Source organism: Lotus japonicus, chromosome 6 (genome assembly GCF_012489685.1).
Source record: "Lotus japonicus ecotype B-129 chromosome 6, LjGifu_v1.2".
Taxonomy (NCBI): Eukaryota; Viridiplantae; Streptophyta; class Magnoliopsida; order Fabales; family Fabaceae; genus Lotus; species Lotus japonicus.
In genome coordinates this window covers 61,895,802-61,917,939 of record NC_080046.1, presented here as the reverse complement: position 1 = coordinate 61,917,939, position 22,138 = coordinate 61,895,802, and the positions used below count along the sequence as shown (strand labels likewise).

At 35.5% G+C, this 22,138-nt stretch overlaps 2 protein-coding genes and 1 long non-coding RNA gene across 6 annotated transcripts; all 3 read left to right on the top strand.

Annotated features, from left to right (window-relative positions):
• The first annotated feature begins 6,370 nt into the window (after positions 1-6,370).
• Positions 6,371-8,640, top strand: LOC130725740 (isoleucine N-monooxygenase 1-like). The gene is made up of 2 exons (XM_057576943.1): positions 6,371-7,315; positions 7,996-8,640. Exons 1-2 carry the CDS (start codon positions 6,371-6,373, stop codon positions 8,638-8,640), a joined length of 1,590 nt encoding a protein of 529 aa, XP_057432926.1.
• Positions 8,641-14,100: 5,460 nt separating this feature from the next.
• Positions 14,101-19,195, top strand: LOC130724630 (uncharacterized). Its single transcript, XM_057575906.1, has 11 exons — positions 14,101-14,367; positions 15,121-15,285; positions 15,369-15,487; positions 16,026-16,100; positions 16,689-16,782; positions 16,870-16,929; positions 17,210-17,275; positions 17,367-17,465; positions 18,156-18,200; positions 18,646-18,748; positions 18,882-19,195. Exons 1-11 carry the CDS (start codon positions 14,245-14,247, stop codon positions 18,962-18,964), a joined length of 1,032 nt encoding a protein of 343 aa, XP_057431889.1. The 5' UTR covers positions 14,101-14,244; the 3' UTR covers positions 18,965-19,195.
• A 363-nt stretch (positions 19,196-19,558) lies between these two features.
• LOC130723860 (uncharacterized) lies at positions 19,559-21,564 on the top strand. Of its 4 annotated transcripts, none has more exons than XR_009014372.1 (3): positions 19,559-19,985; positions 20,189-20,316; positions 20,406-20,921. It is a non-coding gene; the product is annotated as an uncharacterized LOC130723860 (long non-coding RNA). The 4 variants fall into 4 exon arrangements; XR_009014370.1 differs by lacking the exon at positions 19,559-19,985 and adding an exon at positions 21,432-21,564 and having other exon boundaries at positions 20,014-20,316; positions 20,406-21,322; XR_009014371.1 differs by lacking the exon at positions 19,559-19,985 and adding an exon at positions 20,045-20,099.
• Positions 21,565-22,138: the final 574 nt, after the last annotated feature.

Here is a 22,138-nt window from a genome sequence, read left to right as displayed (position 1 = left end):
GACTTGGGAAGAAACCGAGATAACGCTGCTATTCGCCCCGTCAAACGTTGGACCTCTTTCACATTAGAAGGGCTTTTCATCTGCTGAATCGCCTTGCATTTTTCTGGGTTTATCTCGATTCCTCTGGATGTGATCATGAATCCCAAAAACTTGCCCCCCTGAACACCAAAAGAGCATTTCTCCGGGTTGAGGCGCATGTTGTGCTTCCTTATTTCGCCAAATGCTTCCTCCAGATCTTGATGATGGTCTAAACCACGTACTGATTTAACAATCATGTCATCAACGTAAACCTCCATGTTTCTTCCCACCTGCCCAGCAAAAACCCTATCCATCAATCTTTGGTAGGTCGCCCCAGCGTTCTTTAGTCCAAACGGCATGGTGCGATAGCAATAATTGACTCTGGCGGTCATAAAAGCCGTTTTGTCCTCGTCTGCCGGGTGCATGCGGATTTGATGATAGCCAGAATAAGCATCCATCAAGCTAAGCAGTTCGTTGCCCGAGGCACCATCAACAAGGCTATCGATGCTGGGAAGGGGATACGAATCTTTTGGACATGCTTTGTTTAAGTCTGTGTAATCTACACACATTCGCCATTTCCCGTTCGCCTTCTTCACCATTACGACGTTCGCCAACCACGTCGGATACTTCACTTCCCTGATGAACTCTGCCGCCAGCAACTTGTCGACTTCCTGTTGCATCGCCTTCCCTTTGTCGCCACCCAAGCGCCTCCTGAGTTGTGAAACTGGCTTGACACTTGGATTCAATGCTAACCGATGGCATATGAAGTTTGGATCAATTCCAGGCATGTCTTTACAGCTCCAAGCAAACAAGTCTAAGTTCTCCCCAAGCAGTTTTGTCAGGCGCGTCTCCTGCTCTTCCGTCAGTCTGGTCCCAATCTTCAAAGTGCGATCGCCAAACTTTAGCGCCTTCGTTTCCTCAATTGGCGTGGGCCTATTTACTCGCCCCTCGCCCCGGGGATCAAGATTTTCATCCGAAGCTTCGATTTCATAACATCTATGACCAACCAACGCACTCTTCTTGCCATACAAGTTAAGGCAATTATTGTAACACTCCCTCGCCATCTTCTGGTCCACCTTCAGCTTTCCCACCTTTCCACTGCTTAGCGGATACTTGACCGCCAAGTGGGCTGTTGAAATTACAGCACAAAGGCGATTCAATGTATTTCGCCCAATGATGACATTGTAAGATGCCACCACCTGGAGAACCAGATACCTTACCTTCAAAACCCTGGCACACTCATCTTCCCCAAATATTGTGTCTAGATCAATGTATCCCCGCACCATTACTTGCTCCCCCGCGAAACCTACCAAGGTTCCCGCATATGGAGTCAGATCATTGTCAGTTAGTCCCAACTTGTCAAATGCATCACCATAGATAATATCAGCCGAACTACCCTGATCCAGGAGTACCCTTCTGACGTTGAAACTGTTCATCCTTAACTGTACCACAATCGGGTCGTCCTTATGAGGCTTTATCCCCTCAAAGTCCACCATCGAGATTGTTATGTCAGGGTGTACGAATCCAAAAGCGACCTCATGAACGGAATTAACGGCACGAACATGGCGCTTACGCGCCGCATGAGTGTCGCCACCGCCGCCAAATCCCCCGGCGATGGTGTTGATGGTCCCGACGGGCGGGCCTGAGTGTTGAGCGAACGTGTCATCAGCCCCTTTTGTGGCGATAGCCGCTGTTTCTTGCTTTTTCTTGCCCTTAGTGTCCGCTCGCTCCTCCTCCCGCTTGTGCGCTTTGTTTTGATCGCCACCGTTGCGCCACAGACCTTGACGATTTCCTTGATATCCCGCCCGAATCAACTTATCAATCTCCCGCTGCAAAGTCCAACAGTCATCCGTATCATGCCCGGCGGACCGGTGGAACTCACACCACTTCTTGGGATTGGCGTCCCGTGGCTGATACTTTGGGGCCTCCGGTTCATCCACTAGATTTGCGTCCCTCGCCCCTTGGAGCATATCCGATAAATCTGTGTTCATCACCATATCAGTTTCCTCCCGCTGGCGATGAGACTTAGATTGCCAAGGCCGACGTTGTTCATAATCATCGCGCCGTGGATACAACTGTTCCTTGGTCAGTTTGAATACCGACTTCCCCTTACCTGGTCTCTGCTGCTTGCCATCCCCCTTATCTTCGCCGCTCCTATCTTTTTTCGCACGCTTGGGCGACGAGTCACCCTTTTCCAACTTCGCGCGCTTTCTTTTGAAAGCGTCGTCCTCCTCGTCGAGAATATAAGTGCTGGCACGAGCACGCATCTCTTCCATCGAGCGCGCCGGCTTACGTGTCAATTTGCTGTTCAACCCTCCCGGCAGCAAACCGTTTTTAAATGCTAAAGCACAAGCTCGAGGCTCCTCGTCCTCTACCTTTACCGACGCCGCGCTGTACCTTGCCATGTACTCTTTCAGTGACTCCCCTTCTTGCTGGCGAATATTGTATAGGTCATTGATCGTCACCGGCTGATTCTTATTTGCCGAGAATTGCACTAGAAACTTGGATGAGAAGTCTCTGAAATTTGAAATCGATCCTCGCGGCAAAGTTGTGAACCACGCCATCGCCGTCGATTTGAACGTTGATGGAAACATCCTGCACTTCACCGCATCTGACGCCGCAATTATCACCATCTTCGTATTAAAATACAGAAGATGATCTTTCGGATCGGAATCTCCGCTGTAAGAATCCAGAACTAACGTTTTCATGTTATCCGGAATCGCCACATTCTCAACATCTTCCGAGAACGGACGGAACTCAGCCACGGAATCTGCTTCTCTGCTTCCATCGTCTCGCTGCTCGCGACGGTAGAAATCTAACTGAGCCTGTAGATGCTCATTCCGCTGCTGGATGTTGCCAATGCTGCGCATCAAATGGCGCCATTGCTCCTGTGTCACCGCCGGCTGTTGTTCCGGAGCAGGTGAATTCTCTGGTGAGCGCTCCAGAGATCCCACCTGTGAAGGCGATGGAGGAGGTGGTGGTGATGGAAGAGGAGAAGGCGACTGTACTCCTGTCGTTCGTACCGGAGAATCCAGGTCCACACGATGAGGCCGCCGAGGCGGCGAAATCCGCTGTCGCATTGGTGAATGATGCTGCCTCCTGCGTCGAGTCTCCATCCAAACCAGAAACGATGCAAACTCGATCGGAAAACCAACACTAGTCACAGAATCAAAATCAGAAAACCAGAGAATTGCCTAATCACAATCAGATGTAACTTCATGCACAATCAATCCACGTGAATGGGAGTAGAAAGTTTACAGTCCCCACAGACGGCGCCAAATGTTCTGGGAATGAACATTGAGGAGAGGTATAGTACCTAGAGGTAGAGGGATTGTGCTAAGAGAGAATGAGAGTGAGAGAGAGTGCTGAATTTCGAGTGTTATTTCATCAAATGAGCCAAAAGTCCCCTACACTTGATAACTACTTCCTATTTATAGAGCTTGGGTACTACCTATTGGGCCAATTGGGCCTCCGAGGTCAAGGCCCATCTGAAGGCCAGGGCCCCGCCTCAGGGCGGGATACATGCTGGGCGTTGCCCCTCTAGGGGCTCGCCCAGTCCAAGTTGTACTTTACTTTCAAAATGCAACTTGAAAATGGAGGAAGTTACTCTGATTTTAACTCATGGAAGCTTTCAAATTATTGGGTGGTTTGTTCCTTCTACTTCTAAGATGATAAATAGTTCTGTGTGTTATCCAAATGGGTTATGGTGTTTGTTAGAAGAACCTTCATTTTGGTGAAACAAATAATTGAAAACTGTTTAGAGAGTAAAAACCAAAACCATACTAAAATATGAAAAAGGTCCTATAAAACCATGAAATTACCAAATCAATGCAAAAACACAAATAAAGATGAAAATGCATGAGAATGCATGAAACAATACATGATACAAAGAAAAATACTCAAAAGAAACAAAGAAATGACCCGAAAAACTAGGACAAAAGGAGAGTCATCAGGCTCCCTTTAGGAAAAAAAAATTAGGCTAAAAAACATTTTTGCCCCCTGATGTTTCAATTTTGTGCAGATTATACCCCCACTCTTTTTTTGTCGAAGAATCTACCCTCCATCTTATCAAAAGGTCCAGCGCTTACCCTTCCGTTAGCCAGACGTTAAATCATTAACGGAGGAGCTGACGTAGCATTTTTCTTATTCTTTCTTAATACCACGTTGATTAAAACAATTAAAAAAAAGAGGGACCACACGCCAGATTTGTGCGCATGCTTGTGTCTGCAACCGCGCTGTTCACTTCCAAGACCAAACCACGGTGCCACCACCGCAACCGCGCCGAAGATGCGCCATCCTCTGTCAAAACCTGAAACAGCCTCAACCTCCATGAAACCTCTTCTTCATCTTCCTCAACCTTGACCCATACCCATTATTGCAAAGCCCAGCCACCGTAACCATCATCCAAACCAGAAAACCCACCATCAGAAGCCCCATATTCAGTACTAGACGGTGGAGAAGAAATAAAGGAAATCAAAATCTCCAATACTCAAACACGCACTGCCGCCACCTCAAGGTGGAAGCGCGCAGACGGCGAATCGACGCAGACATGGCAGGGGAAATTGGGTGTGTGCAGCGATTGATGAAGGATAAACATACAAGATGATTGAATTGAGGGATTCTGAATTGGATTTGCGAAACGACGACGTTGAAGGTTAACGACAAGCAGGCGCGAGAATGGTGAGAGTGTGTGACCAGGTCGCAAGTGCAGGAGGTTGGAATCTAGGTTTTAAGGGGGAAAGAGGGAGGAAGAATTATCAATCTTCACCGATCTATCCTTTCTATGAAGTGTCTCCATCTCTTCTCCTTCTCTACTGTCAATTCATCTTCACAAACCCAGAAATTCAGTTTGTTTCTCCTTCCTTGAGTCAGATCTGGTGTCACCGTTACCCAAATCTGAACCCTCTTGCTCTAGTATGACACCATCAAATTTGTTTCAATAATCGAGTCTTGTTCTGCATAATTTTATCATGCAATATAAATTAACCTTCTTCAAATTTTGGATCTTTGTTTTTTTTTTCTGATAATATTCTGGTTATTTCAAAGCCAGTGGGTTGGTGATGATGGAAGGAGAAAGATGGAAAAATTTAATCAAGGAATTTTTTTTCCCAAATATGGCGTGTGGTCCCTCTTTTTCTTTTTCTTTTTTTCTTTTTAATTGTTTTAATCCATGTGGCATTAAGAAAGAATAAAAAAAAAAAGGTCATGTCAGCTCCTCTGTTAGTGATTTAACGTCTGGCTAACCGATGGGTAAGCGTTGGACATTTTGATAACATGGAGGGTAGATTCATCAACAAAAAAAAGAGTGGGGGTATAATTTGCACAAAATTGAATAATCAAAGATCAAAAGTGCTTTTTAGCCAAAAAAATGAAAATAGGCTAATTAATAAAAAAAATTATAATTTTTAAAAATATAAAAATTAAATTTAATAGAATAATCATTTTACAAAATTAATTTTTTTAAATATTATGTATTTTTTGTTCAAAGGAAAATTTAATGTATTTTTCATTGTTTATATCATATCATTCCACCTCAAACACAAGATATGATAATAGTTTATCCTACCGTTATCCTATCTTGTCATTGTCCAACTCTCTATCATATCCTGCTCTTATCTTATCCTGATTACCAAACATGAAAGTTATCCTGAGGATATGATATCAGTTTTTTATTTGTTTATTACCATAACCAGAAATTAATTTCAATATTTATATTTTATATATTTTACAATAATATTAATTAATAAAATATAAATTTTTATTTTAATAAAATATTAATTTTATTACTCATCAATTACTAGTTGTTATTGTTAAGTTAAAATTATTTAATTACAAATAAATTGATTTATAAATGATGTATATAGTGGATTTACTCATATAAAATAATTAAATTTTCTTTATCAGTTATGACTAATTAGTTAACATTATTTTAAGTTATTTATATTATAATAGAAATACACAAAATAATTCTTCACTAACAGTAAAATAGGCTACTCACATACACCATCCGGTCACTATTATAAGCAAAATACAAGTTTTTAAATTCATTCAATAAATGATGTATCTAGTCTATAATAATGTTAGCTAGATACATCATTTATTCAATGAATCTAAAATGTTTTTTTTCTTATAATAGTGACTGGAGGGTGTATATATAAATATTAATTTTTTAATAGTAAATATAAACTAATTTATATTATATGTTTTTATCCAATCATTTATCTCATCTTATCTTATCTTGGTCATATCTTATGCACATATATATATATATATATAAAGAGTGCAGTAGTGAAATTATGACCATACATATCCAATAACTCTTCAGTCCTTGACCCAGTAATTTGAAAGCCATATGGAACGTGCATTTGTCCCTCATTTACTTTGGAGCCTCATAATGCTGATGCTAGCTAGCCTTACGATTCTCCTAATGAAATTCCTAAAACACAACCACATCAAAAAACCAAGACTACCTCCAGGTCCCAAACCTTGGCCAATAATTGGCAATATTCCTGAACTGCTTGCAAATAAGTCTGGATTTAGATACATACAAAAAGTAATGAGTGATCTCAACACTGAAATTGCATGCATCCGTTTAGGCAATGTTCATGTGATCCCGGTGTCAAGTCCTGAAATTGCACGTGAACTCCTAATAAAACAGGATGCTGTTTTTGCCTCAAGGCCCATGAATTGGTCCAGTGAACATGTTTCACTTGGATATCTAACCACAGCTCTCTCTCCTTACGGAGAACAGTGGAAGAAAATGAAGAAAGTGGTCATCAACGAAATGCTTTCACCCCTCAAGCATGATTGGCTTCATGACAAGAGGGTCGAAGAAGCCGATAACCTTGTCCGCTATGTCTACAATCAGTGTAGAAATGGTGATGGTGGGGTGGTAAATGTTAGGGTTGCTGCACAACATTATTCTGGGAATGTGATAAGGAGGTTGATTTTCAATAGAAGGTACTTTGGAGAGGGTAGGGAAGATGGAGGACCCGGTGTTGAAGAAATGGAGCATATAGAAGCACTTTTCAATGTGTTGAAGTACCTTTTTGCCTTCTCTGTTTCTGATTACTTGCCATGCTTCAGGGGACTTGACTTGGATGGTCATAAAAAGAACCTGAAGAAGGCTTGTGAGGATGTGAGGAAATATCATGATCCAATTATTGAAGACAGAATTGAGCAATGGAAGAATGAGAAGAAGACAAATGAAGAAGACTTGCTTGATGTTCTCATCTCACTCAAAGATGCTGACAACAATCAACTTTTGACAATGGAGGAAATAAAATCTCAAATTCTGGTATGCATGCCACTCTTGATTCTTAATTTCTAGCTCTTTTAATTAGTCTCGAGTGAGTTGTTTTATCGATATCTACATTTCATTTTCATGTCTAATTATTGATTTTGAATACTAGTAAGACTATAAGAATTAGGTTTATAATTGTTACTCTTGTAAACCTGAAGCGTCTATTTGGCGGTCATGATAAAATATGATAGAGAGTCGGTGGTCCACACATCACCGTCTCCTCTAGCCCACTCTCCTTGACCATAGGGGTCTTTTAGGTCCGCTCACACGAACCCAACAAATACTACTAACGGCCATATTTGAATTTTGACATATATGCTAAAAAATATTTTAATTTAATGCTCTATCTTAAATTTACATTGATATTCAATCATTTAATGTTACGTATTTAAAAAGGAAATGATAGAGTGCACGAGGATGTAGGCACAATGGGAGCACGAGGCAGTTTCTGGCGGTTTAAAACCGCCATAAATGTGTAACGCTTTTTTTTACACGGTCAACCAAACCGATTTTAATATGTGATTCACTAACTGTGTAAAAAAAATTACACCGTTAATGTATAAAAATTATTCTTTTCAAAAATAATTGCGTTATTTTTTTTAATTAAATTAATAGCTTATATTATGATGTGAGGACACTAATAACGCGCATAAATTCAAATTGGATCCTTACAGGAAATGTGTATTGCGACGGTAGATAATCCATCAAATGCAGTTGAATGGGGACTTTCTGAAATGGTAAATAAGCCTGGGCTACTTGAAAAGGCCATTGAAGAATTGGACAATGTTGTTGGTAAAGAAAGGCTAGTGCAAGAATCAGATATTCCAAAGCTCAACTATGTGAAGGCTTGTGCAAGAGAAGCATTTCGTCTTCACCCCATTATAGATTTTAACATTCCCCATGTTTCAATGGCTGACACAGTTATTGCTAATAAGTACTTTATCCCAAAGGGTAGCCATGTGTTGTTAAGGAGACAAGGAGTTGGCCATAACTCAAGAGTTTGGGAAGAACCACTCGAGTTCAAACCAGAACGCCATCTTAGTATGAGTGGTTATGGGTCCAAATTCAATTTGGTCTTAGCAGAGCCAAGCTTGAAGCTGGTGACATTCAGCACTGGAAGACGCGGCTGCCCTGGACTCATTCTTGGAACTTCAATGACTATTATGTTGTTTGCTAGGTTGCTGCATAGCTTCACTTGGACTGTGCCACCAACTCACTCTAGCATTGACCTTTCTGAATCCGATGGAGATACCACCAAAGCTGAGCCTCTTGTGGCATTTGCAAAGCCTAGGTTATCACCAGATGCTTATTTAATTTAAAGGAGTGAAAATGGTTGATCTTAAACTTGTTAAATTATTTAGTATGTAATTATTTATGTTTTAAGGGTAGCATTAATGCGTGCGTTGAATGTATTTTATTTTCGGCTTGTATAGTGGCTTATATATGGTTTTACGTTTGGGTTGGTGTTATTAGCTTTAGGGCTTGTATTCTGGCCCAAATAGTTTTTAGGGTTTGAGTGTTGCACTTATGATCCAATAGGTTAGAATAAGAGTACGAAAGTGAGAATGTAAAATATTTTCATTCAATAAAATTCCTTTCAAAAAAAAAAGAGTACGAAAGTGAGAGAATAAGAATTGATCCCCTTGGGCAACCCATGTTAGAGAATTTTGTAGCTTTCACTCTAAGGGGGTGTTTGGTACAAGGTTGGGAAATACATTCCCGGGAATGTGAAGGTAGGGAATCATATTCCCGTGTTTGTTACAAGGTTGGAAATAGGATGTCCGGGCATAAAACATTCCCGGGAATGACATAGGGAGCGTTTGGTAGAAGGTTGGGAAATACATTCCCGAGAATAATATTCATGAGAGTCTGATTGTTGGGAATATCATTCATGAGTAAGACTTAAGGTGTGTTTGGTTAGGATTTAGGATTCCCAGGAATATTTTTAAATTTTATTTAATTCAAAAATTTAAAATGATAAAAAATATATGATGGAATTTGTGAGTAGTGGGAAATTACATTTACTTTCCCATGGAATGCAAGATTCTCAACCCATTTCATGAGAATCAAATGACGGAAGTGATATATGTTTAATTTTTGTAAGTAAAGTATTGGGTACAAATTTTGTTCATGAATTTTTTTCTTTAAGAGATTTAATTTCACCATAATGTGATTATTTCCAACTCGAACAATATTACATTTAAAAGATGATACTTGTAAGAAAAAAGTAAATATAATTATTTTTCTTCGAAAAGCAATTACAAACCGATAAAGACAAAACAAATTAAGGCACAAGTGAGAAGTTCTTTAAGATAAAAGTTTCCTACTCAATATCAATATTGAGCATTTCTATAACACTATTATAAAAAAAATAAAAAGTGCGTATCCAACTTAGCTAACCAATCCGTTGAAGCATCAATATCAATATCAATATATATTAGAAAAGAAGAACTTCTGTCAGGCTGATTTAGTGACGTGTCGTTCTCACGTTAATTCTCATTAAAAAAATTTCACGTGTCATTCTTAGGTTAATTCTCATAAAAATTTATTTTAAAATTTTATATTTGATTAGGATTTAGGTTGTTTATTTCTTGATTTAATCTTAATTTATTTTTGATTTATTTTTAGAGCATTAATTAATTTTTATGGTATTTTTAGATTTTAAATTAATTCAGAATTTTATGAGTTTTTATTGTGATTTGCTAGATTTTGATAGTTTTTATCTATATTTATTTAGTACCTTTTTAAATTTTAGGTTTGATTAGGATTTAGGTTGTTTGTTTTTATGTATCTTTGTTAGATAGTTTCTGTTAAAAAAAATCTTTCGTGCATGTTCTTCAAACTCAAAAACGAGTTTCTCACTTCTTGCTTCAGCCTCTTTGTTCCAGGTATGTCAAAAACAATGCTTTGTGGCTTTGTAGACTAAGAATTGTTATCACTCAAAAGTCAAAGGCATATCATTTTCCTCATATCTCTGGTGGTCCTTCTTCTTCAATTTTAATGATTCTTTCATGTAGTTCTAGAAGTGTCTTTTGTTCGCCAAAGCATGTTTTAACCCATTCTATGTTTCATTATTATTGTTTTGTATTGTTCATGTATTAATGTGTTTGTTGATAAAAAAAATTAACATTGATACATGAACATCCCATTTATTTTTTTTCATTGTTATGTATGTTATTTCAACATTTATCTTTCTCACTGGTAGGTGAATTGTTTTCCATCTGTTCTTACTTTTTAAGGGGGGATTAAAAGTTTATTTGATGTTGTAAGCTTATGAATTAGGCTAACCAGATCTTACTGCAGTGTGTTATCCAAATCTTAAGGTTAATGGCCATAAGTACGTACTTTGATTTGAGGCATGTACTACTCACAAAGATTGAGATATAAGTGCATTTGAATGTATGTAAACATTTATACAAACATAGTCTTAGTGGCACGATTTCAATCATTTTACATAACTAACATAAGCAAGGTGAGATCAATAAAAAAAATATTGTGCATATAAAACAATAGAAAATATATATTTTTTAATTAATCGAGGTATGTGGAAAGGTAGTGTGATTCATTTCACCTTGCAATTTAGATTTTTTCATAGTTTTGGTGGGATTCTTCTACAATTGAATACCTATAGGTTAGTGTTAATTTGGAATTGCCAAAACCTATTGCTAGGTTGCATTTTTTTTCTTCTGGAATGGTGAATTTTCTTTAGAATTTTATGGTCCCTTATTTGCTTAAGCTAAATCTTGAGAACATTTATTTGTTTGCATATGAACTTATTGTTGTATATTTTATTAATATTTCAAAAGATTTAAAGTGAATTTAAATTAAAAATATTTATCTATTTATGATTGGCATCCCGTTTATGTTTACAATTAAAATATTGATTACATGGTTAATATGTTACCATTCAATATTTCCCTCTCTGTTCTTATATAAGTTTTCTTTGTGCCAAACGTTACCTTCCCTCTCATAATGTACATGGTAAAAGGTTTTTAATTCCCATGAAAAACATACCGCCAGTCTACCAGCACCTTTCATAAGTTCTAAACCCTATAGTTACATATTCCCTTAAGAGTGTTAATTAATTTTTATCGTATTTTTATTGAATTTTCGGATTTTTATTTAATTCAGGGTTTTATGAGTTTTTATTGTGATTTGCTAGACTTTGGTAGTTTTATCTATCTTTAATTAGTACCTTTTTAAATTTTAGATTTGATTAAGATTTAAGTTGTTTATTTCTTGATTTTATCTTGGATCTTTTATTTTATTTTGAGAGTATTAATTAATTTTTATGGTGTCTTTATTGAATTTTAGGTCTTTATTTAATTTATGATTTTATAAGTTTTTATTGTAATTTGCTATATTTTGATAGTTTTTATCTATCTTTAATTAGTACCTTTTTAAATTTTAGATTTGATTAGGATTTAGGTACTTTAATTCTTGATTTTTTCTTAATTTGTCATATTTTTATTTATTGTGAATTCCAGGAAAATGGAGCTGATCTGGTGATGAGGGACCACAAAGCTATCATGGACACGCAAAGATGTGATGGTTGCTAGGTGAATTTGGCAGAGTTTCTCATTAGCTGCGGACTAGAGCTCATAAGTTACTGCATATAAGGTTTGATGTACAGTTGTGGAGGGTGAAAGGATATTACTCTGGCAAATCAACCATTATTAATGTGAATGCAATCATTATTAATTTTTAAATCTTATTTTTAATTATAGAGATTTTTTTATGTATATGTAACGTGAGATTTTGTTTTATATAAAAACTATCATTGTAAAATCTTCTTTTTAACTTCAGAAATTTCTTTATGTATATGTAACGTGAGATTTTGTAAAACCCCAAGGATTTCTCTATACAGTTAACTTCTTTATTTCTCTGATAAATGAGCATCCATTTAGTAAGATGATTTGCATCTAAAGCTGCTATGAAATCTAAAAGCTATTGTTGTTTGTATTTGGGTTTAATTTTCAATTTATATGTTTTAATTTTAAACTACAATAATGCTACCTACGTGAGATTTTGTTTTATATAAAAGGTTTCATTATATTTTTTTTAAGAGAAAAAGTTTGATGCACCGACGGTGTAAAGTTTTTTTACACCGTCAACCAATTAGATTTCAAGGATATGCCACGTCAATTAATGAAATTAAATGAAAAGAGAGATTTTCTCACATCCTTGAAATCTGATTGGTTGACGGTGTAAAAAAACTTTACACCGTCGGTGCATCAAAATTAAACTCTTTTTTTAAACAATCATTATATTCTAAACTAATTGATTGATATTATGTCAAATTTCAAATAAAATCAAATGGGATACCAACCGAATGCATTCAGTATAAATGACGAGGAGAAATTTCTGCACCTAAAATTCATTTCCAAAACAAATCTATCTTTGCTAATTTGAAAATTTTAAATCTATATTGATTTATGAAATTTATAAGATTTTGTTTCTATGATAAATGAGAATTCATTGAGTAAGATGATTTGCATCTAAGTCTGCTCTGAAACCTAAAAGTGGTTGTTGTTTGTATTTGCGTATAATTTTCAATTGTATGTTTTAATTTTAAAGTACTATAATGCTATTTACGTGAGATTTTGTTTTATATAAAAAGTATCATTATACTTTTTTTATACAATCATTATATTATAAACTAATTAATTGATATTATTTTAATAGAATAAATTTAATATAATTAACTTTAGTATTGTTTTCAAAATTTTAAGAGTGTATATTTATATAAGTATATAACTATAATAAATTGATAGTAAAAAAAGTACGAGGAATACAAAATATTAATACATATGTACTATAAAATTATGACCTGAATTTATTAGTGCTAACAAATTAGAATTACGAGATCTCACGGGGAGAAACATTTTACATGAAAATGAAAATTTATACGAGTTAAAAAAAATAAAATTCATTTTCTATAACTTAAGTGTATTTTTAATAATAATTATATATTTATGTATTGTTATATATCTAAAACACAAAAGCATTACCATTTATGCAACACGAGTATACATCTTCACAAACAAAATTCAGTTATACCTCACATATGCAAAAATTAAAGCTTTTGATTTATTAACTTCTGTGTTTTTCAAAATTTGTGCTCTTTAAATATCTACATCTTTATTATGATTATTCTTACATTCTTAGCATCTTAAATATTTATAATTTAAAATATGAATCGATGTATCAAATACAATAGACATATTCCCAGTGCAACGCGCGGGTAAAAAAGCACTAGTTATGTATAAAAATGTAAATACTATGATTTTTTGTAAATAAAAATGTAAGTATGATTTTGAAGATATGAGAAAATATATTTCTATTTAATTTAATTAAAGTTCCATGATATATACTTTTTTAATTATGGCTGTAGAAAAAGAAAAAAAAAAGGAAAAAACAACCTTAATTCCCACTACGCTTTGCTATTGCTCTCTCTATGATGATTCATCGATCATTAGATTTGGCATCACAACCATTAGAAATGTCACCCCACTTACGGAAACTCAGTTTCCGAAATATTTCGGAAATAAGGTTTCCGAAGCACTTTTTTACTCAAAAGTGTGATTTTTTACTCAAAAGTGTGGTGTTAGATGTATTTTGAACTAAAAATCACGAATTAATTTCGGAATCTAAGATTCCGAAATAATTCGGAACTTGAAAATCCGAAAATTAGGGGTGTGAAATCTAATGGTTGGGGTGGCAAATCTAACTCTCTGATTCATCGGGTTCATTATTGCTGATGATGATGATAACTTTCAGATCCTAATCACCATTACTCATTGAAATCGAAGAAGAAAATTCAAAGAAGAAGAAGCACTTCATCATCAACAGCATTTTCTCTTCATTTTCATCCAACAATCAACAAGGTTAGAGAGAGAGAGAGGTGATCAATCATCGTCATCATGTCGTTCTCGTTCTTCAAGGTTTCGAGGCCGAAAACGCCGCCGGAGCTGGCCAAGTCCATCAAAGAAAGCCTCATGGCCCTCGACACCAAAACCGTTGCTGAAGTGAAAGCGCTCGAGAAGGTAAACTGAGATTCACTCGCGTAATTACCACCCCTTTTGATCCAAACTCTCAATGCTTTATCTGGGTCTTTGTTTTTTCAGTTAAACTTTCAGTCTTGAATCGTGGGTGTCTTTTAATTCTCTAAACGGGTCCTGCAAATTGGTCAAAATATTATCTTGTACCCGAAAGCTAATGTTTGTTATGTAAGTAGTTGTTGTACTTTACTTTCAAAATACAACTTGGAAGTTATGAGCTTTCTGCAGTAGGTTACATGTTTCCCAAATGGAGGAAGTTGCTCTGATTTTAACTCATGAAAGCTTTCAAATTATTGGCTGTTTGTTCATTCAAATGAGTTATGGTGTTAGAAGGACTTTCATTTTTGTGATACAAATAATAGAAAACTGTTTAGAGGGTAAAAAATGGTAGAGCATTCAGCTTGCGAGATCAAGGATTTATTGCTACATTTATTGGGGATGATGTCTAGTAATAGCACGAACGATGGTTGCAGAATATGAACTTGCAGATTTAACACACTTTTATTGGACAAAACAATCAAGAAGATTGTACATCCTAGAAGTAGAAACCGGGTTTCTTGTGAAACAACTCTTTTGTATGCCAGGTTAATCACCTAAGGAGATTATGTCAGAGAAGTCATTCCGTCACTGTTTCTTTGCTTGGTTCTGATTGTCACCATTTTGTTGTAGATATTTATGTGGACAAGAAGCAAAATAATATCTATACAGATATTAAGCCTTTGTTTCACTTTATTGTAGGCTTTGGAGGAAGTTGAAAAGAATTTTGTAACAATGAGAACAATGCTTTCTGGAGATGGAGAGTCAGAACCAAATCTGGACCAGGTTTCACAGCTAGTGGAGGAAATCTGCAAGGAGGATGTTCTTACTCTTGTAATTCACAAGCTGCCTGCACTTGAATGGCAAGTAAGATTCTGATTGATACCAATCATTACCATGTGCAGTTGACTTATTGGTTACTCACTGTTTGAGTGTGAATTTTGATACAGGCTAGAAAGGATTTAGTCCACTGCTGGTCCATATTATTGAAACATACGGTTGACTCCAAATATTGCTGTGTAGAATACATTGAACAACACATTGAGTTACTGGACTTTCTTGTTGTATGGTAAGTTTTTCACTGCATCACCTTTTCTCTCACCAACTTGGAACTGATTTTTGCTGCCTTCCTCCTCTCCTTTTCCTATGAGGGATCTTTAACTTGATGGTATTCAAGTTGGGTGAATGAAACTAATACTCCATGCCAGATTGAAAACATGAGAGATTTTGTTTTTTCTTAACTTCAGCATCTTTTGTATCCTTGGAACTTGTCTGGTCTGGGAAAGAGTTGGTGAAGGACATTTGGATTTTTTTTAGTTTTATGACAGTGGTGAACATACACCGCAATGTTGTCAATGCCATAAATGAGTGACCTTTCCCCTATATTTGGGGTATAATATTCAACCTGCAGTATATTACTATTAATACTAATCTTACAGTATATTGCTATCAATAATTGCCATGGTGATTTTTCCAAAATCAGATATCTAATCTTACAGCAATGTGACACATGTAAAAAAACTATATGTTGTTATATTTTTCAATGTTCTTAAATATGTTAAGTTTAAATAGTTTCTCACTGCGTTTCTGTATCCATTTCCAAGCAGCTATGATAACAAAGATATTGCCTTGAGCTGTGGCTTAATGTTGCGGGATTGCATCAAATTTACGACACTTGCAAAGTAAGTTATTTTGGGTTGTCACCATTTTTTCTTTTTCCTAATTTTGCTGATATTTTCATGTCCATTGTAGACTCATATCGGTCCTGCCAAGAGTTTGATGTGCATTTTTGTAAAAGGATCTGCTTTTGTACTCATGCATTAGTAGGACTTATTACATTGGATTAAATAATAGAGTATTTTAGATTTTAAAGAAAGAAAAAGTGCATAATTTTTTTGTATTATAACAATGAATATAGTGCCTATATGTTGGCATATCTGCATTTCTTGGACGAGCTTCTCCTTATAGTAGGCAATACTTGGCATTTTCATCCACCATTTTTAATTCACTGCTTAGGAGGTTATGATCATAAGTTAAACCCATTTGCAAAATTGGGGTTAAGTTCTTGAGGATCATGAAATTCATCTGTTTAAAAAGGCTGGGGGGTTACGGGGGGTTAAAGTATTTCAGATGTAAAAACTAACAGATTATTATCACTATAAATTTGCATGTTGAGGCTGGTGCTTGTCATGCAATCTATCAAGATGGCAACTGGCAAGTCAGTTACGCTTCTCTAACTTTTTTTTTTTTTTACTTTTGGGCATTTTCAGATACATATTGGAATCTGCAAGCTTTGTGCTGTTCTTTAAATTTGTAGAGTTACCTAACTTTGATGTTGCATCTGACGCATTTTCTACGTTTAAGGTCAGATCTGAATTTTCCCCCTTTAATTCCCATCACCTATCTTACTGGTTGTAGAGTTCTATATGCCACTTAATATATGTCTTGCAGGACCTTCTTACTAAACATGGAGATGTGGTCTCTGAATTTTTGACAGCTCACTATGACGAGGTTTGCTTCCTTTTTGGCATGTTTAACAGATTTGAGCATATCAAGGCAGCACAAAATACTGCTTGAGAAAAATTTATGAATGTCGGTTGAATATTTACCAGGAGATCAAATCTCTTGGGCAATAATTTAAGCATCTGTGTTATTCTTCCTAATGAGATAGTTAAGTGTGCCTACCCTCATCTTTGAACATGCGCGCGGGCATGCTAGAAACTAATTGATTGGGGTGGTTTTATCTCCTATGTATAGTCCAGCTTTTTCTAATAGGACTTCTTGTTCCCAGTTCTTTGATCAATACGAGAAACTTTTGACATCTTCTAATTATGTCACAAGGAGGCAGTCTTTGAAGGTTTGTTCTAGCAACAATTTTCAATGTTTTTCTTTCTGAACTTCTTTTTGATTTACATGCTAATGAACAATTGAATTTATATGGATTCTAGCTTCTCTCGGAATTTCTTCTGGAATCTCCCAACTCTAAGATAATGAAGCAGTACATCTTAGAAGTTCGTTTTCTGAAAGTCATCATGACATTATTGAGGGTATGACTCCTCTTAATCTTGTTAATTGTGTAATATTTGTTTTCCCCCGCGTTTAGATGATTTCATAATTAATCATCTGGTCAGTTTAGTTTCATGTAACGTTATTAGTGTGAAATTTGTGATATATGTCACAGCCACTCGAGGGCATAAACATGGTGCTTATGGATGCTCTTTGGTTGTGAATATTTGGCAATGAGGTGCCAATCAAAGCAAAAATTAAGTGCAATAGAGATGAGAATGTACACAGGAGAAAGTTGAAGTATAGCACCTATTTAGGAGAAGATGATAAAAACTTGACAGGGGTTTGGGAAGACAACCAATAAAGACTCCAGTGAGAAAAGGGGAGTAAGTTGAATATAGTTCTGTTAAATGGGGAGATCTAAGAAAACTTGAGGAGAAACAAATGAAACAGACCTTGCTGTAAATAGTTTTGCTGAAATGCTGGTTTTTTATAGAGCTCGATGACATCAATTGATCCACGTAACTAACTTCACTATTCTATTCGGATAAAATTCGGTGATTATTGTTGTTGTAGTCTATCTGCTTGGCATGCCAAACACTAATAATAAGCATCTAAACCCTTGCTATACATGCTTTTTCTAGTTTACACACACAATAAGCATTGCTTTTGTCTTACCTTCTCTTTCTATTAACTCCATATGTTTAATTGTTATATTTTGGGCTGAGCAGGATTCAAGTAAAAACATTCAGTTATCAGCTTTCCACATTTTCAAGGTGATTTTCCCCTTTCATGCTTTTATATATTGAGCTCATTATTTTTTGGATGCACAAAAAAATTCAACCAGATTATGCCTTCCATTCAAAAGTAATTGGGAGTATTAACCTCATTCTTTGCAAAGTTTAGCATCCTTAAGAGACCTAATCCGCCTTGCCTTATTACATTTGCAGCAATGAATTTAAAATTTTGTTAATAGCAGGTTACATTATGAATTGTTTTAGTGCATAATCTAATTTACAAAAGAGGCTGCAATGCAGATAGTTTCTGAAGGCTATTGTGCACTTCTTTCAAAATATTAATTGCTTGACAATGACATTCTATACTTTTTTAATTCAAGGATGTTGATGGTTTTATTTTTTTTAAATATACCCTACAACACAACACTTTGCTTTGGAGATGATTATCTATATTTGTTTAATATTCTCCCACACGTTTATCCAGGTTTTCGTAGCTAATCCGAATAAACCCCGAGAAATCAAAATTATTCTGGGCAAGAACAAGGAGAAGCTGCTAGAGTTGCTTCATAATCTGTCTCCGGGAAAAGGTTATTATACTTTCAGTAATGGGTTGATTTAAAACTTACAATTAACATGTTGCTCTGAATTTCCATTCTCTATTACTCAAGAATTGAAATATAGTATCTTGAGTCATTGGTCTTAGCTCTTGTCCACTTGCAGGTTCAGAAGATGAGCAATTTGAGGAGGAGAAGGAGTTTATCATCAAGGAAATTGAAAGAGTATCGATGTACATCCAAAGCTAATTTGATGCTAGAGTTTCTTGTTTGCTGTTTGTGAGAAACAAATGTGTTGGAAGGTCCATGAGACTATGAAAAATATGTGTCTGTAATTTAAATAGAATTCAATGTATCAACGAAGAATGTTGCACTGGACTGATCCAGCTACAAACTTAATTTTTTCAGTTTCTATGAAAAAAACAACATTGATCTGAAAAACTGAAACAACTTATATAAAACATGTATGTTTTTATCCCAGCAGATGAGCATTGAGCAGAACATGTTAATGGAACCTACTTGTAGCAGAACAAATGTAATCAGAAGAAATTTTCTTTTTGGGGTCCAAATCAAAAGAAGGTTAAATTACGGAATTTGTCAGAAACAAAATTGCCATATGAGGAATTCTTTAATTGTTTTGGTGCTTCAGAATCAGAACAAAAAGAAAACAATAGAAAGAAACAAACTAGCACCAATTCTATGAAGAAAAAATCAGTCTTTGAAACTTTGTATCGAGAACAAGTATTTTAACTATTTTTCATACAAATATTTAATTGCAAATCTATCTATAAACACTACAAAGGTAGAAGCTATTTGCTACTGTTCACTAAGAGAGTTTTATACCATGTGTGTTGGTCCACTATAAGGCAATATGTGGGTTACTTTTTGTTGCTTTATCTGATTTTTCCCCCTTTTTTCTACTTTCCTGAGCAGAGCATGAATGCGTGAAAACTTTTCAACATTTATTTCACTTTTCTGCACAAATTCAAGTTAGGATTTTACTTTACATGAATTTTCCCTATATAAGGCACTCTAATTGGGAAGATCAATGGTGCAATTGTGTTTCATTGTTTCCAATTTATTCACAAGTGCATTGAAGGATTTCATAGCAAGGGAAGTGGCTGATTGAGACGATGAAGTGATCACTGTTGCTCCATTCAAGGTTTTTTCCGGCCAAAAATCCGATTGGCAACCCAACTTCCTCTTCTGGCGAAATTTGAACATCCAAATCGCCACCCATTTTTGCCTCCTCAGAATTCGACCTTCCCAGGTACTAAGTACTAGGTTTTTTCCGTTTTCCTCCTCTGTCTTTTTTTCTATTACCTTAAAGTTAAAAATGAATGACTCATACCATTAATGGTGTTATTAGAATTTTCTGGTTCAGGTACTATCTTCCCAGTTTACAGGTATGCTACATCAGTTTTGGGTTATTTGCTCAAAATACTTATTTGCCTCACATATTGATTCTATTAGGTAAAGAAAATCAGCATTGGCTTCTCTGCAGTCTGTGAACACCCAGAGCAGAGAAAAAATGTTCATCATTTTTTAACCGAGTAGAGGAGGAACTTGGCACTATTAGTGATGCTGAGTCAACAAAAAAGGTCCTACTTATAATATTGTCTGAATCTGAAGATTGCATTCAACTACAGTTTGTCGTTGTTACATTTGGTGATTCATTGTTTAATGGCAGGTTTCATAAGCTATGCAGATTGGAGCGCGAGCAATTAAAGAAGTAAGATCAGTGTGGAAGATGTTGATCTATGATTAAGAGATCTCGAAGAGAGTATTGGTTCACAGAAGGAAGTTTAAAAGGCGCTAGGTATATTTCGTCAAATATTTTATACCACATATTTGAATTGTGCTTTTGCATTTTTTATGCTGAAATGAATTGTTTGTGATACTAACTTGAGGGAATTTCAAGATCGTCAGGATGTTTGTATCTCTGATGTCAACAATTAAGATTTTGATTTCTTAAGCATGTTGCCTTGTGTCTTTAGAGCAAACTCCACCACACACAGATATGGATGAAGAAGATGTTGAAGAGGAATTCAATATACCCTGTAGTATTTATAGATGTAGCTCCTGTGAAGAACAAATATACCTTGTACGTATTTATTTTAAAAACATTGAAAACTTACATTCTCTCCTCCTGCAACCTTTTTCTTCTTTTTCATTTACCATTAAAAACCAACAGGGTTTTATTCCATGTGATGAAGGTCCACCTTAAGTTAAATATGTTCTGTCAATTGTGGTAGTGGTTTGCAATTTTACGGTGGCCTCAAAAGCTAAAAATAATTCTATTAAAACTTCATGAGGTAGACTTTAATTACAGAGCAATTGGTTCTTATATTAATTAAGGTGGTGTTTAGTTTTCCCAAATAAATCAGTTCAATAGCCAAACCTGCATATTGTCATTCACAGATTGAGTTGTCATTTATAAAGTATAAATTGAATAACATTTATGTTATTACTTTTTAAAATTTGTTTATTTAATATTTTATACTTCACTATTATCCTGGGTGTGAGGCATATCCTTAGAGATCAGCCACAAATGCTATGGACTGCTATTGACATGCCTGGAGAATGAGTCAGGGTTTTATTGGATGGGTATGTGGATTACTAATAGAAATATGGATATACAATCTGTTTTTTTTTGGAAAACAGCATAGTAGGATTCTGATGGGGTTGGATGACAATTTTTATGTTTGGGCATCAGGTTTGCAAAATAGTAGTATTGTTTTTTCATGGTGGGGTTGGAGGAGTGTGTTTTATGCTCCTTTGCACAGATCCGATGCAATGGTGTATGGGAGTTTTACAGGCATGGGGACACAGGCTGTAAAACAACATTTAATCAAATGCTCCCTAATTACACAGCAAATTTTATATCACCAACAAAGGATTGCCAAACACCGAATCAAACCCACATAGCCCCAACTGGATTAATATAAGGCCTAAACCCATGTCAAAATTAGAACCACGTTATGGCCTATATATCCCACAAATCATGACAATAAAATCATTTCAATGTAATATACCAGCAATGTTCCCAAGTATGATTATTCTTTAGTAAAACTTCATCTTTTCCTTAAAAAAATACTTCATTATTATCCTGAACCATATGGATATGATTATGATAAGAAGTTGATGAAATTGTGCTAAAAAATTATCAAATTTTAAAATATGATTCAATATTATGACTTAAAAAAAATAGCATCTGTGCATCGCACGGGTACCTACCTAGTGATGATACAAAACACTTTATGAAATCAAACTGGCCTTTAGTTTATAGGGATTAGAATTAAGTCCATCTTTGAAGGTTATTCTGTTTGTGAGAAATGAAATAGTGTTTATCAATGAAAATAGAGGTGCTTGATAAATAAACTCACCTCATCGTGTTTATAGTTGCTATTTTATTATTGTCCT

Excerpts from the sequence above, each read along its gene's own strand:
- LOC130725740 (XM_057576943.1), top strand. The coding sequence starts at position 6,371 with ATGGAACGTGCATTTGTCCCTCATTTACTTTGGAGCCTCATAATGCTG. Across the intron at positions 7,316-7,995 it reads AAATAAAATCTCAAATTCTG|GAAATGTGTATTGCGACGGT; the intron begins GTATGCATGCCA and ends GGATCCTTACAG.
- LOC130724630 (XM_057575906.1), top strand. The coding sequence starts at position 14,245 with ATGTCGTTCTCGTTCTTCAAGGTTTCGAGGCCGAAAACGCCGCCGGAG. Across the intron at positions 14,368-15,120 it reads AAGTGAAAGCGCTCGAGAAG|GCTTTGGAGGAAGTTGAAAA; the intron begins GTAAACTGAGAT and ends ACTTTATTGTAG. Across the intron at positions 16,930-17,209 it reads TGACAGCTCACTATGACGAG|TTCTTTGATCAATACGAGAA; the intron begins GTTTGCTTCCTT and ends TCTTGTTCCCAG.